We start from the raw sequence: 14,584 nt of genomic DNA, 5'->3' as shown, positions 1-14,584 counted from the left end.
TAAATGTGTCAGTGTCCATTACTGCTTTTTGCAAGGAAAAGAGACACTAGGAATCAAAACAACAAAAAATGCAGGACTCTGACATATTGGTGCACGTCTCATGCTGTCAGTTCCCAAAAATACACTTTCTCTATTCTAGTCAGGGAGGATTTACGGCCAAGCAGAGCAAATGTTGGACAATGTTAGCAAGGGGGCCACAATAAAGAGATCCTCTGTGTTGCTGTCAGAGGCGGCTCAGTGTTGTTGTGGGGTAACAGGTTGACAAGATGCACAGCTGGCGTTGTTCTCACTGCTCTGACACACCACTCTGCTCCCCCACACATCATTAGAGCTGACACACCAAAGGAGAAGGCCATATTATAGCATCACCTAAGGTCTTCTTAAGATGTCTGCCCTTCCCTCGTCCTTTTTTTCTCCCAAACCGGTGCATTTTTAGGAGAGGAGTTGTTTGGGAATTTGTTTCTCTTTTCTAAAGCAGAGACAAAAGCGTAGGATAAATGACCAGGCAGAGAAAAGACCAGCGCCTTGCTGGGGAGAAAGGGAAGGGTCTAATCTAATTTGGTTAGAGGAGGATATGTGTGTGTGTGTGTGTGTGTGTGTGTGTGTGTGTGTGTGTGTGTGTGTGTGTGTGTGTGTGCGTGTGTGTGTGTGTGTGTGTGGGTGCACATGCATGGCTCCGATGCACAGTGTGAGGGGACTGTGGGAATGGGACAGGAGGGCCGCGCTATTCAATGAAGCCTCCAGAGCCAGAAGCAGTGGGGAGTCTCCCCCAGACGCGCTGATTCCAGGCCGGCCACTCAAAGAGGGATTAGACCAGAGAAGGCCTTCCTGATTAGCAATTCACACTCAAGTGCCCCCACGAGGACCTCGGGTAATAATATTGCCATCAGTGTCCTTCACTGATGCATGCAGTAAAAAGTTTACCCCCTTTGTTTTGACTCCCCCACCCCCACCCCCCCCCCGCCCCCCCTTCATCCATAACGTCCAGTAATCGCATTCATGATTGTCAGAACTTTGCAGAAAAGTTGAAAAAACATCTTGCAAAAATGTCTCCGCTGGGTGACTTTCAGAGACAAAAATGTGTTTTGCAAGACTGTGTTGGTCCATTGCTTCGTTCAATCTGCTGAGCTCCAGCACAACCCCCTCCTCCTCCTCCTCCTCCTCCTCCTCCTCCTCTTCCTCATCTCATTGCAGTAAAAACGACCACCACATGAAAGCGTATGATGTAAGAACACTAAACTAATATTGCTGCTCCAAAGCAGCCTCAACCCAGATGTTATTGGACTCGCTTAAAAAAAAACAAAAAAAAAAAAACATTACAACACTGTTTATTGCAGATTGGCTGTCAGCCTCCACAGCCATAAAGAGGTCCCACCATGCTTATAATTATACTAATCTACACTATAAACACTTGAGAGGTCACAATAACGTTGAGACTTCCTCTTATCAAGCGCACTGCACAATGAACAAGGTCACCGGGTTAACCTTCAGCTGATGGGACTCTCTCCATAATAAGCGTCATGAAACAAAACAGATTTAAATGGAGCAGAGTGAAAAGACGAGTGAGACAAATTAGTGCTCATTAATAAGTTACTTTATTGAACTATTTAAACCATATGAGCAAAGAATACTGCAAGCTTTGATGTTGACAGGGCTCTTCAATAATTAATTGCTCGATTCATATGCGTTTCCTCAGAATGTCTGACCCTTTATGAAAACTGGTGCTCTTATTAAAGCTCACACATTTCAAACAGAGCAGAAAAATAGAATGGATGATATTAAACAGAACTGCCTTTGCCGGCAGATGCAATTCAGTCTTTTAAACTAGGATAAGGCCGAGTTTTCTTTAATGTTCCTGCTTTTTTCTTTTTTGTCCCCATACAATAATACAACAAAGTTCTTAACTGTCACTGCTCAGATGCTTTCCCATCATTTTTGTTTCTTTTAGGTTTGTGCATGAACCTCTTCACAAGCTGTGGAGTGGCGATGAGAGAGAAAATAACAGATTATGTTGATCAAGAGGATCATCCTGAGCTAAATGCTGAATGTGTGCGATCAGGAGGGAGAACAGGATCCTAGGACAATGTGCGGGGCATGCGGACAAATAGTCTCACCTCCAACTGAGTGTGTTGTTTCTTCTCATTGTGCCGTCTGAAAGAGAAGAGGAGGGCCTTGGTTAAGAAGATTATAGCCCTACCCCACCCGTACGTTTAATCAACATGCCCTTTCAGCGCCGGCAACAATACCAAACATGTCTAAAACGTCCCCCATTTTCTCCCATAGCATACCTCACATGTTGGAACAGCATGCCAGGCATCTAACCACAGCAATTAGGAGAAAAAGTCCTCTTACTAAGGCAGAGTGGGTGTACGCGAATCATGTTCCCCATCAAAGAAGCGATGGCATCAATTCCAGAAATGTCACCATCATAGTGGCCTGTTTGATAGCCATCTGATTCTCAGGCTACGCAAGCAAAAATGTATTAGCTTCAACTCATTTTTTACACTGATCAAAATTCCCTAAAGAAGCCAAGGAGCTTTGCTTCTTCACCCTTCGTTTCTTTCATCCATGGTTAAATATGTAAATAAAATGTCTAAAGTCATTCTTCAAAGGGGAACAAAAGAAAAAAGGGGGCTGAGGGAAAAGACAGCCATAAAATTCCTGCGATTCTCCATAACATTAGCCAGAGGGGGGCCAGCTTCCAGCCAGAGCCTAGCAGCAGGGGAGCCAGCTCGCTCCATAGAATCACACATCGCAAATCCCACACACAAAAAAATAAAATATCTTTTCAGCTTCAGCCATCAAAGGGCCCCCTCCTTTCACTTTATTAGTTACAGAATTATCTCACAGTTGCTGATTTCTCAGAGATGGAGCTGCACTGCTTTTCTTTTTGCCGTGCTGTTATGGTTGCAAAGATGAGATAAAGTTGCCGCGTGTGTGAGTGTGTGTGTCAGTGTGTGTGTGTGTGTGTGTGTGTGTGTGTGTGTGTGTGTGTGTGTGTGTTATGCACATGTGTGAGGAGAAATGAGCTATAGGAGGGGGTTGTATATGAAACAGAGGATGGTAGACAGGGGGAAAAAAATCATAAAAGACACATTTGTAGCTGCAGAGGCTACAGATGCTAAAGAGTGAACAGGCCTGATTCATCCTCTTTTCTTCTTCTTTTCAAAGAGATATCATCATGACCGGCAAAAACAATCATGAAAGAGAAGGAGGCAGAAGCGAGGAAAGAACAAAGGCGATGAATTACAACAAGCAGTGGACTGTGTCTTCTTATTAGACTGTGTGACAGTATTATCTTGTCAGCTTCATTACACCAAAGGCAACGGCAATAAGGGCAGATATTTGCTTTAAAATATGCCAGACAGGGTTTTGTGAAAGTCGTATGATCAGTAAATGGAGAGCAGATCGCAGCCCTAGTTCTGGGAATCCATTGATATTACATTATTCTTCTTCACATTAAAGCTGTCGTCTCCTTTTTTCTTCTACTCCTACTCGTCAGCTACATAATGAAGGTCTAGTGGAGAGGGAGGGACGGAGCAGGCATGTCAGCTGTTGTGCGCGGTGTTGAGAGGGGTCAGGATGTATGTAATTCATGCTGCTATACTGCATCTGGGCTTCTTGGACAAAGAAAAATTGACTGCATATCATTACCAATTCCCAGTCAAACTAATTCGAACACACAGAAGGAAAAAAGCAAGAGAATCTGACAGGAGACTAGCTAGCATGCAAGCTAAAATCACAGCTAACAAACAGAAATGTAAACAATATTTCAGGAATTATTTAAAATAAAGTGATAACCACGAGATATTTTCTCCTCATGTTCGAACCAAACCTCTTCAAACGTTACCAGCTGGATTTGTGATATCTGAGGGGCACATGTGCTGCATAGGAGGAGGGTATTGTGTTCAGAAGTGTATTCATACCCTATATTTATGCTCATGCTCCACACACTGAGCGCTAACAGCTGAAATGCCACCGCTAAGATATGCTGTGCTTAAACCACTTAGGCACGCTGGTGCCAGGTTTCTCATCTTGCCCGGACACATTTCTGAAATACTTTTTAAAAGCACTTTAGTGACTCTTGTAAAAGAAAAAAAAGAAGGGTACTAAAAGCACTCGTGTTTACGCGTGATCAGTATTTTACCCTTGATGAGGACCACCACCCGGTTACAGCATAAATCTTAGCACTACAAACGTTTTTATGAGGTAATGTGAGTGAGGTCTGGAGGATCTCACACACACATTAAAAAAAAAGGCATAACCTGTTCTCTTTAGCGTGTGATAGCATCCAGCTCCTCCATGAGCAAACTGACACTATATGCGAAACAAAGATGCAGCTCACATCACTGTAACAACAATTTATCATGCAAGTTTACTCATGCCGTTAATTACAGCAGTCTGTGTTGATATGTTGAATTGGGTTTATTTAATGACACGGTATCTTTAGCAGGGACATGTCTCATATAGGCCGACTCTCTCCAGGAACTGATGCACTTTAACAGGCTGATAAAAGCCCCTCCATCCATTCATTCTCCAAACCTCTTATCCTGCAGGTCACAGGGGGCCAGAGCCTAACCAATGCAAGAGACTGGATGAACTCTGGACACTTTATCACAACACAAGGCGTACACATGAATGTAAGACATACGTACCTATGGGAAGATGGTCATTTTGTCTGACCTGCTAACAGGCAAAAGATTTCACCGTGCAATGAAGTTATTATAAATGAGAGAATTTGACTATGAAGTAGTTGAAATATAAATACACAATAAACTCTGTTCAACCTACAGCTTGTTTGCACCTTTTCTTTTTTCTCGAGAACAGAAGCCACTCAGTGAAACACAGGGCTTTATGAATGTTGTCGTGTTCATTCATTTTTAATGAGAAATATCTGTTTCTAATGTTATCTGATCTTTAAGAATAATAAATCATCCAGCTCAAACTCTATAGAAAATCTTCCTACAGGAATTTCTTTTTCTGCAGCAAAGTCTCACTCAAAGATAGAAACATGTTCAGCCCAAAATTAAAGGTTATGAGATTTAATAATAAATCAAACAAATATTGTATGAGTCTGAAAGGGCAGCATGATAATTAATGTGGAAAATAACTCTCCAATAAGAATCAATGACTATATTTTATGGTTCACAAAGGGTATAGCAAATGATTTTAAATGGTCATTTAACTTCCCAGGAATTATAAAAATAATGTGTTGAAAAGCATACCAATATCTTGGTCAATTCAAAATGAGTCATATGGGCAAAAGTTAAATAACAGGCTGTTTTTTGCTGTCTCTTAGTGTAGACAGTTAAGATGACATCCCAGCCAAATTGTTTGAAAAAGTGCTAACATTTTCCACATCTGGTGAGAACACAGATGTCACTGTGCAGAGAGCTAAGCACTCTGAGGTAATCTTGATGCAGACTCCTCATGGGCCTGACAGTAGATCAATGTTAAAGCTTTGGGCTGACATTCAGAAATGGTGGTTCAACCTTTGTTGGTTTGCTGGAGCTTCATTGAAGAAGACAGGGAATGACTGCAAGGGGTTTTTTGAATTTGAGACTAAAATGTTGGACAGAATGCTCTGAATCACACAAAACCAAACTCAACAGATGCTGACATATATTGTTTATCTATTAGGTTTCTTTAAATAATCAAGACTGGGGGGGAAAAAAACTTGTATTTTACAGAATGAAGCCATCACTTTTTACCTTACTTTTCTTCCTTTTGTTGTTATGTCTGTTAATGTTGTCTGGACACTCACCTATACTGTGGAACACAAAAAATATATCATAAAGTGAAATCAGTTTGTCTATCCATCTAATTTAGATTTGATGATACAGAATTATAAAGGAGTACATCATAGTTATTAAAATAACTTTGTCAAATACATTCACCTTAAATTCTGCTAGCATTATATAAAAAGGGTCTGGTTCTGCACCGTAATGTAGAACTCACAGGTTGCATGATGTTATTAATGGGAGTAATTGAAAGTAAGTGCATGGAAGTGCTCTTCTTAAAGACTAGTCAAATTTAATGCACTGTTTGAATATTTGCATTTTATGATACTTTCCCCTTGAATTCTGCCACAGTTCATGCAGATATATTGAACTTTTTTTTATCTACATTTAATTGACAGCTGTTGGAAGTTCGGCTACTGACATGGATGTCCAGTCAGTACGCAGTCAAGTAACTTTACTTTATTCACATTAATCAGATCAATAAAGGGGTATCAAAAGACACATAGGGTATTTCAATAAGTCAAACTAGATTAGCTTCCTATAAAAATGTGGATAAATTGCTGCCCCACATGAAGGTCAAAAGGGTTTTACTGAAAGGGAGTGCAGTCTGTCAGGAGTGATCAAGTGAATTCAATCTAACTAAGAAATGCATCCAACAACCAATCAAGGTAAAAGAGAAACCAGGAAGTGAGAAATGGAAGGGAAAGGTAACAAAACAGTGAACTTTGCTACAGAAGACATGACACATTTTAAGAGAGTTAAATGCATATGATGTTAACCCCTCAGCGAAAACTGAAACATCAAATGGATACAAATACATTTAAAATATAAAATGTAAAATATGGTACATGTATTCTACTCATTCTGCATAATGATGGCTTTAATTTGATGTGAATACTATACTATACTTTTACAGTTTGGATGCATTTTTTACTTGTATTAGTTGTGGAATCATTACTTTTACTTTCAACTGAGTGCCTACTAATGTGCAGCTGAATCTCTCTGGAGAACAGCTTCATCTGTTTTCATGCATGTTCAGTCCTGTGTCACTGTGTTGAAAAGGTAATGGGAATTTAATTGCAGTAATGATTTTTTGACTCGGTATACTGCAGTAAACCCTCAATCATAGATTCCACGATAGTCCAAAACATGTTTGACTGCAAAGTAAAGTGGTTTTTAATAGTTTCGTCTGGTATTTCTGAAGCTTTTACTTTTAAAAAAAGGGGGAGCAATAAAAGGGGGAAACATTTAAAAAGTGTCCTTTCATGTAATGTGTAGTTTTAACATCAGCTGGTTGTGGTGCGCCTCCGGTCCGGTGCGCCTTTGAGCCATATTGCGCAACATTTTGTGATTCTTATTAAAAAAAAAACGTGTCTCTATCCTGCTTCAGCTAAAGTTTGTGGTTCAGCACAAACAAACAGAGAGAAGGAAGTTTGCACTGAGCCTTTGAAACTGCTGTAATGAACAAGCTGTTCCGCACGATTTGAAAATAATCCGCGTGTCAGTGTCATCTTTCTTATGCAAAGTAGCTGTCTTTGAAGGCGGATCTTTTGGCAGGTTAGACCGGGACGGAGGCTCCGACCAGCTCAGACGAGCGCTGCCACCAAACGCACCAACTGCCTGCAGACGGGAGGAGCGTGATCCTGCCTCTCTGGAATATATTAACAATTCAAACTGGGGATATTTATTGTACTTATATCACTGCCTCGGTAATTGTTCCGGGTGCCTCGTGAGCAGCCATTCCCACCGCTGAAAGGACTGAAGGGAAATTATTTTTTGTTGTTTTTTAACAAGTTTTCGCAGGAGGACTGACACCGCTCCGCTGCACGGACAGACACCCCGGAAAAGTGACATGAAACGTGAGGACGCGAAAGTGAGCATTTTGGAGACACGCAGGGAAGAAACCGGAGCACATTATCATTCATCTTTACTTTTAGCAGACTGATATGCGCGGAGGTGCAGACTGAAGAAGTAGATCCAACAAACTAAGCGCGTGAAAGCATGGACCTGAACGCACGCGACCAACAGAGAGGAAACATTTTCGGACTGTTTTCGGATTTACGTTTTTGTTAAATCCTTGAAACCTAAAATGAGGAGTCGCTGGTCCTGCGACAGATAGTTCTGTAAGTTTTTGATCTCACACACAAACAGTGGCAGGGTTTCAGCAGTGAGAGAAACTTGTTTGTTGTGGCAGCGGTGAACACTTGGCCTCATTTTTCTTCTTTAGATCAAGAGGGGAGGATGTGTTCAGCTGTTAAAGTGAGCCTGATTTGTGTGCTACTGGTCCTGTGGAGCGATGGGGGCTCAGCCATCAGCTCCATAGAGCCGGACTGGTCAGGAGAGGGGGGATGTCAACAGATCACCATCCCCCAGTGCAAAGACATTGGTTACAACATGACTCGAATGCCAAACCTTATGGGCCACGATGACCAAAAAGAGGCAGCGATAAAGCTGCAGGAGTTTGCGACACTGATACAGTTTGGATGCCACAGTCATCTTAAATTCTTCCTGTGTTCGCTGTATGCGCCCATGTGCACCGAGCAGGTGTCCAACCCCATCCCAGCATGCAGAGTGATGTGTGAGCAGGTCAAGCTGAAATGCTCACCCATCTTGGAGCAGTTTAACTTCCCCTGGCCTGACTCTCTGGACTGCTCCCGGCTGCCGACCAAAAACGACCCCAACAACCTCTGCATGGAGGCGCCCAACAATGGCTCTGACGAGCCTCCCAAAGTCTCCCACACCCAACCTCCAGACTTCAGGCCCCAGCGGCCTCTCAGCGGGCAGGACTTGCTCCTGAAGGACAGTGGCAGCAGGCAGACATGCAGCAATCCTGGCAAGTTCCACTTTGTAGAGAAAAGCGAGTCCTGTGCTCCTAAATGCTACCCCACAGTGGATGTTTATTGGAGTCAAGGGGACAAGCAGTTCTCTCTGGTTTGGATTGCAATCTGGTCCATCCTCTGCTTTGTCTCAAGCGCCTTCACGGTGCTCACCTTCCTCATAGACCCGCAAAGATTTAAATACCCAGAGAGGCCGATCATCTTCCTCTCCATGTCCTACTGTGTTTACTCTGTGGGCTACCTCATCCGACTCTTTGTGGGAGCAGACAGAATAGCCTGCGACAGAGACAATGGAGTCCAGTATGTCATCCAGGAGGGTCTGGAGAGCACCGGCTGCACCATTGTCTTCCTCATCCTATATTACTTCGGCATGGCCAGCTCCCTCTGGTGGGTTATACTGACCCTCACATGGTTCCTGGCTGCAGGGAAGAAGTGGGGTCACGAAGCCATCGAGGCAAACAGCAGCTACTTTCACCTGGCCGCGTGGGCCATCCCGGCAGTTAAGACCATCATGATCCTGGTGATGCGGAAGGTGGCGGGGGACGAGCTGACGGGCGTGTGCTACGTGGGCAGCATGGACGTCAAAGCCCTCACCGGCTTTGTACTCATTCCTCTCTCATGCTACCTTATTATCGGCACTTCTTTCCTGCTGTCCGGCTTTGTCGCCCTCTTTCACATCCGTAAGATCATGAAAACAGAGGGCGAGAACACTGACAAGCTCGAGAAGCTGATGGTCCGCATCGGGGTCTTTTCTGTGCTTTACACTGTTCCAGCCACCTGCGTCATCGCCTGCTACTTCTACGAGAGGCTCAACATGGACTACTGGCGCATCCTGGCCGTCGAGCAGAAGTGTGTGGAGGGCAGCGGGCCTGAGTCGGACGAGTGTGTCATGAAGATGTCCATCCCTGCTGTGGAGATCTTCATGGTGAAGATCTTCATGCTGCTGGTGGTGGGCATCACTAGCGGCATGTGGATCTGGACCTCAAAGACACTACAGTCGTGGCAGAATGTGTTCAGCAGGAAGCTAAAGAAGAGGACAAGGAGGAAGGCTGCTAGTGTGTTCACCAGCAGCAGGCCTTACATCAAACCTCACCCGTCTCTCAAAGGCCACAGTACCAAGTATGAGCCTACACGGCCTCCTCCGACATGTGTATGAGGTGGCCCTTTTTTTTATTATGAACCCCAAAAATACTTGTAAAGCCCTTACCTAAATGAGACTTTGTAATCAGAGTGCCCTCAAAAGACTCAAGGTTCATGTTTTATTTATGCAAACTGCATTGAAGATCATGGGATGTGGGGTTTTTTTTGTATCTTGAGCCATCTCACGCAACAAGAGCTGCCTTTGTTTGAGAAAAAAATCTGCTTCTCCTGGATTCATTTATCCTATTGAGAAACTTGGTGGAGAGAAATAAATTCTTATTATTCCCAAGACAAAAAGAGTGGAATAAACCATTTGGATGTGCCATGGGGTTACTTGAATAATGTGCAATAGATGTTTTTTTTTTCCCTCACAGGCAGAAAAAGACACTTGTACTGTTAGTGAAAGATTGCAGACAATGAAAAGACCCCATAGAAAATGGAGGCAAATGGTCAGAGAGATGATTGTTGTGTCTGCAGGCTTTTGAATGGATATCGAGGCAGTGTCATAAATGTTTGAACTGGAGTGAGAGCAGCTGTTGAAAAGCGCTCAGGACCTTTCCGAACTGCCCATTGAGGCAAAGCCCCGCCATAAATTAATCAAGCACTCGTTAATGACAACTTATTTGTACACGCTGTGGAGTTTTTCCATGTTTTTTCTTTGCTGTTTTATAGCACAAGGGAACGTTTGTATATATTTCTAAAAACTTGAGATTTTATAGAAAAATTAATAAAACGTTTTAGTTTTAAATGTTTGTGAAGCAGTGATTGTGTTTTTTGCAGCTGTCGTGAATGCTTGAGTGTTTCAAAGTGTCCTTTTAAATCATGCCACAATTATTTAGTTTTTTTATTTCAGTTTTGAAGCATTGCTTTCTCCCATCACTTTTAATCAGCTGTTAGCTCACAGCAGTCCTTTTTTTAATCATAAAATCATGGGGCTTAGTTGAAAGTGATGGTGGGTCAGAGATGGGTTTTATCTGGTTTGTTCATTCACAGAAGCTTGAAAATAATTGACAGAGAGGGCAATGTCTACAAGACCAAAACGAGAAAACATAAGGTTTTACATTACATTATACATCAATAACGGCTTAGTCCTATGACCAGTTCAGATATACTGAGAGATGTTTTACACAAACTGTGTGGTTCTGGATATGGATAAAAAAAAAACTTTCAATTTTTCATTTAAGAAAGGGACGTGACCATTCCTAAACTGTGACCTCTTAAGTGTTGAGACTTAAAAAGCGACAGTTCTTACTTGTTTTTTAAGGGTTTATTCGAACATAATGCAAAAGGTATTTCTGTCATCATGGGGCTACTTTATCGACGACTTAATACAATAATATGTGATGTAAAAGGACTGTCTGCATACCCAGTTTCTGTCTGCATTGTTAAAAAGGCAACAGAGCAATTTATGAATATATAATTAGATTTTATGATTTAGTCTTTTTATCTAAAATTGTTATCTAAAAGTGTTTGTTTTAATATCGTTTTAATCAATCATTCCCAAGTCAGATGTAGTTTATCATTTTGAAAATAGAAATCTTTCCCTTTGATTAGAAAACTCACCTTTAAAATTTAGCTAAATTTGTATTTCTACAATGAAAAGTGTAACTGCTGATGTATTTTAAAAAGGACAAAATAACACTTTAAGATTGTGTTTAATTGATATGTTTGTGTTTTAAAAGCCTGTTTATGATTTTCAAGATAAAGTCACTGCCTTTATGCTGGATGATTCTATTTAACATTTAGTATAGTTTTAAACCCCAGCTGAAGAGGATATATAACTTTCCCTTCTCTCTCTCTCTCTCTCTCTCTCTCTCTCTCTCTCTCTCTCTGTCTGTCTCTTGCTGTGCTGCATGTGTCGGTGCGTATCAATGGAGGGGTTATACAATAATCCAGCTCTCATTCAGGACAGGATTAGACTGTTTGAAGGGGCTGACTTTGAACGGAGGATCGCTGCAAACCAAAAAATACAGAATATCTGTCATCTCTGCTCTTCTTATCAGCAGGGCATAGTGACATTTCTAAAGACACATCTGGTCTGGATTTGAAGTGGTTACATATTGACTGAAGCAGGTTTTTGTAAGGCATAAGCAAAGAGAATACACTGTGTGGAGATGTTTTGGGGTTAAATGATCCTTACACTGTCAACAGTTCAAGTCCTGTCTTGAATAAAGGCATCAGCAATTAACTTTGGCAACAAGTATGTCAACCATCAAAGACACACACGTGCAGGCTTTTGATAGGTTATCAAGCAAAATAGGAATTCAATTATTCTAATATTTTTCTTAAAAGTCAACACAGGTTGTGATTAAAAGTCATTTTTCTGCCATTATCTGTCTCACTTTTTTGGAGAGTTTAAAACCTCTGGTTGAGTCCTCTCTGGTCTAATAAAGTTTCTCAAAGTGTAGTAATGCTTTATCCCTGAGGGCATTCAAGTTCCAGCGTCAGCCCAACCCGTTTTAACAGTCAAAAGCACATGACTCACAACCTTTATGTGGCTGAATCAAAGTCAGGCAGTGTCTATTGATACTGTGAGTCGCAGAAAAAGGTGTGAGTGCTTCTGAGAGCTTCAGCAGAGGCCACCTGGATAACAGCCCCCGAGGTGTCTGGAAAGGCTGTAAATATAAATGACAGTTACCACCCCCCTCCAGGGCTTCTTCAGCCAAGCAGGCTTCACTTTTCTTCTACTCGCTTCAAAGGGAAAAATCCTGCTCTGAGCAAGGGCAAAGTATTGCTGGCAAGAAAGTTTTTTCTCTCTCTCTCTTATATTTTTTTTTTTAGACATCACACTCGTCTGTATGTATGGCTGGATGTAGGCTTTTAAAAGTTTAGATATTATTTCATCACATAGCAATTTATCCAGCCTGGAGAGTGAAACATCTTTTCGTCTGGTGTTGCTCATCATTTAAACTGTTCTTTGAGATGACATGTTTTATTCGTCAAAGCGGAGGGGAATCCCGTCAGAACCATGTGACTAAGGCTGATGAATCTCAGACCCACACATCTGTAAACTCCACCAGGACGAATGCTGTCACACCGCACTCCTCCACTGCCTGTCTCTCGTTCCTTCTGCTGTGCCACTCAGGAGATAGCAGTGTGTGTGTTGGCTTCTGAAAAAGGGTTTTCTGCTTGTGATCAGTGCTGTTGAAACAGCATCAAACCATTGATGATTACTAGATTTAATTTAACGTGAATGTTTCTCCAGTGAGCTGGGATTTTCAGCTTTTCACACTGATGTTTAATGTCTTTGTGGAAACGAGTAGTATTAAAAACATAGAGATAAATGACAGAACAATTTAGCCTCCTCTCACTGTCAAACACTGGTTCAAAGAGAAAGTGGCAAGAAAGCCTAACCTTTCAAAAGCTTAAAATGATACTCCTGTACCAACAAATGACTTCTTCTTTGTGCTGTGTATATAAGTAGGCCTCGGTGGAACCTGTGTACCTTTACTTTGCCTTCGGTTTTTTCAAGTGCTCTCGAAGTTCTCTGACATGGTGACATAAATCAAGTTGCAGGGATGACTGGCGGCTGAGACAGCTCCTCTTTGATCAAGCTTTGTGGAGACGCCCCATGTCCTCATCCTCAGCTGCTCCAGCAGCACCTGTTTACTAGTTCAGGCCTGTCTGTTTGCAAAGCAATGCTTAGCCTCCCAATGTCATGGACTCATACATGATGCACTAACACAACATACACAAAAAGGAATTCAGCAGCTGCTCTGGGGCAAGTGGGTTTCTTCATGCTGCTGATGCTTCAAACTGATGCCTGGCGCTTGTTACTCTTATTAGACAACCTCTCTAAATGCAAAGATGTCACATTTCAGATGATTTTGCTCCCTTTTGCTGCACCAGAGCAGAGAAAATAGTCGATGCATTGTGACAAATAAGGCTTTGTTTCCCTGCTGAAGAAGTAACATGGAGTAAGAGCGCTATTGAAGAAAAAAGTTTGCAGACAGAGCTGCAAGTTTGAGAGGCCTGAATGTTATCAGAGAATGCAATGAAGGTGGCTTTTCATCCCTCGAGTTCTGACGCTACATAAATCCAGAGTTCTGAGGATTATGGTTGAAGGAGGTGTGGGTGGGCTTCATGTTCTGAACTGATGTATATAGCAAAGAATCTGGGGCAAAGTTAGTCTACAGTATACACGCCAAATCTGCAGTAACAAGCCATGCTTACAGCTCAGACAGACACACATGCATCAGCCTGCTGTGGAGGTAGTTGTTCCCAGCCTCTGCTGAAGGTGAGAGTAATTACATTTAAAAAAAAAAACCTGACAACAATGAGTTTGCTGCCTGCAAGGGGGGGGGGGACTCTTTCTTTAAATGCATAATGAAGTGCCTTGCAGGCCCTCTGCTGATCAAACAAGTGTTTGATAGTGGCTTTGGTTTGAAAGAGGACTGAATATGTTTATTTGCATGTGGAGAAGTGAGTGACTTTGAGGTGGAGATCAGGCAGATTAGTGTTAACTGACAGAGACCTGTGCAAACAGACACTCCCCCTGCATACAAGCGGGGCACTTCCTCCCAGGACTAGTTAGTCTGAATACAACATCAGACAATCCAGAGCGCCGCAGCTCCGGCTAATTTCAGACATTGTTCCTTTCATGCAGCCTCCTCCCCTAAGCCATGTCTTTTCTCTTTTTTTCACAGATTTTGGCTGTTTGGCTCAGAGCATGTGAGAGCAGACACACTGATAGCTGATACATTTTCTGAGTAAACCAATAAAAGATCGGGAATACATTTCACCTGAGTACCAGATTCTTTTTTAAAACTACAGAGCAGAGTATCACAGCATAAACTGTACTGAAAAATATGGAAATTGTGTAATAGTTGTATCTTCTTGAATCTTAGTAAGAGGTAACTTTTTTTG

The 14,584-nt window shown here is 42.1% G+C and overlaps 1 protein-coding gene across 1 annotated transcript; it reads left to right on the top strand.

Annotated features, from left to right (window-relative positions):
• Positions 1-7,248: 7,248 nt before the first annotated feature.
• fzd10 (frizzled class receptor 10) lies at positions 7,249-10,470 on the top strand. Its single transcript, XM_020632925.2, has one exon. The coding sequence runs from the start codon at positions 7,983-7,985 to the stop codon at positions 9,732-9,734; it is 1,752 nt and encodes a 583-aa protein (XP_020488581.2). The 5' UTR covers positions 7,249-7,982; the 3' UTR covers positions 9,735-10,470.
• Positions 10,471-14,584: the final 4,114 nt, after the last annotated feature.

The sequence above is a fragment of the Labrus bergylta genome, chromosome 2 (assembly GCF_963930695.1).
Source record: "Labrus bergylta chromosome 2, fLabBer1.1, whole genome shotgun sequence".
Taxonomy (NCBI): Eukaryota; Metazoa; Chordata; class Actinopteri; order Labriformes; family Labridae; genus Labrus; species Labrus bergylta.
The sequence above is the reverse complement of the archived record's forward strand: the minus strand, read 5'-3'. Positions and strand labels throughout refer to the sequence as shown.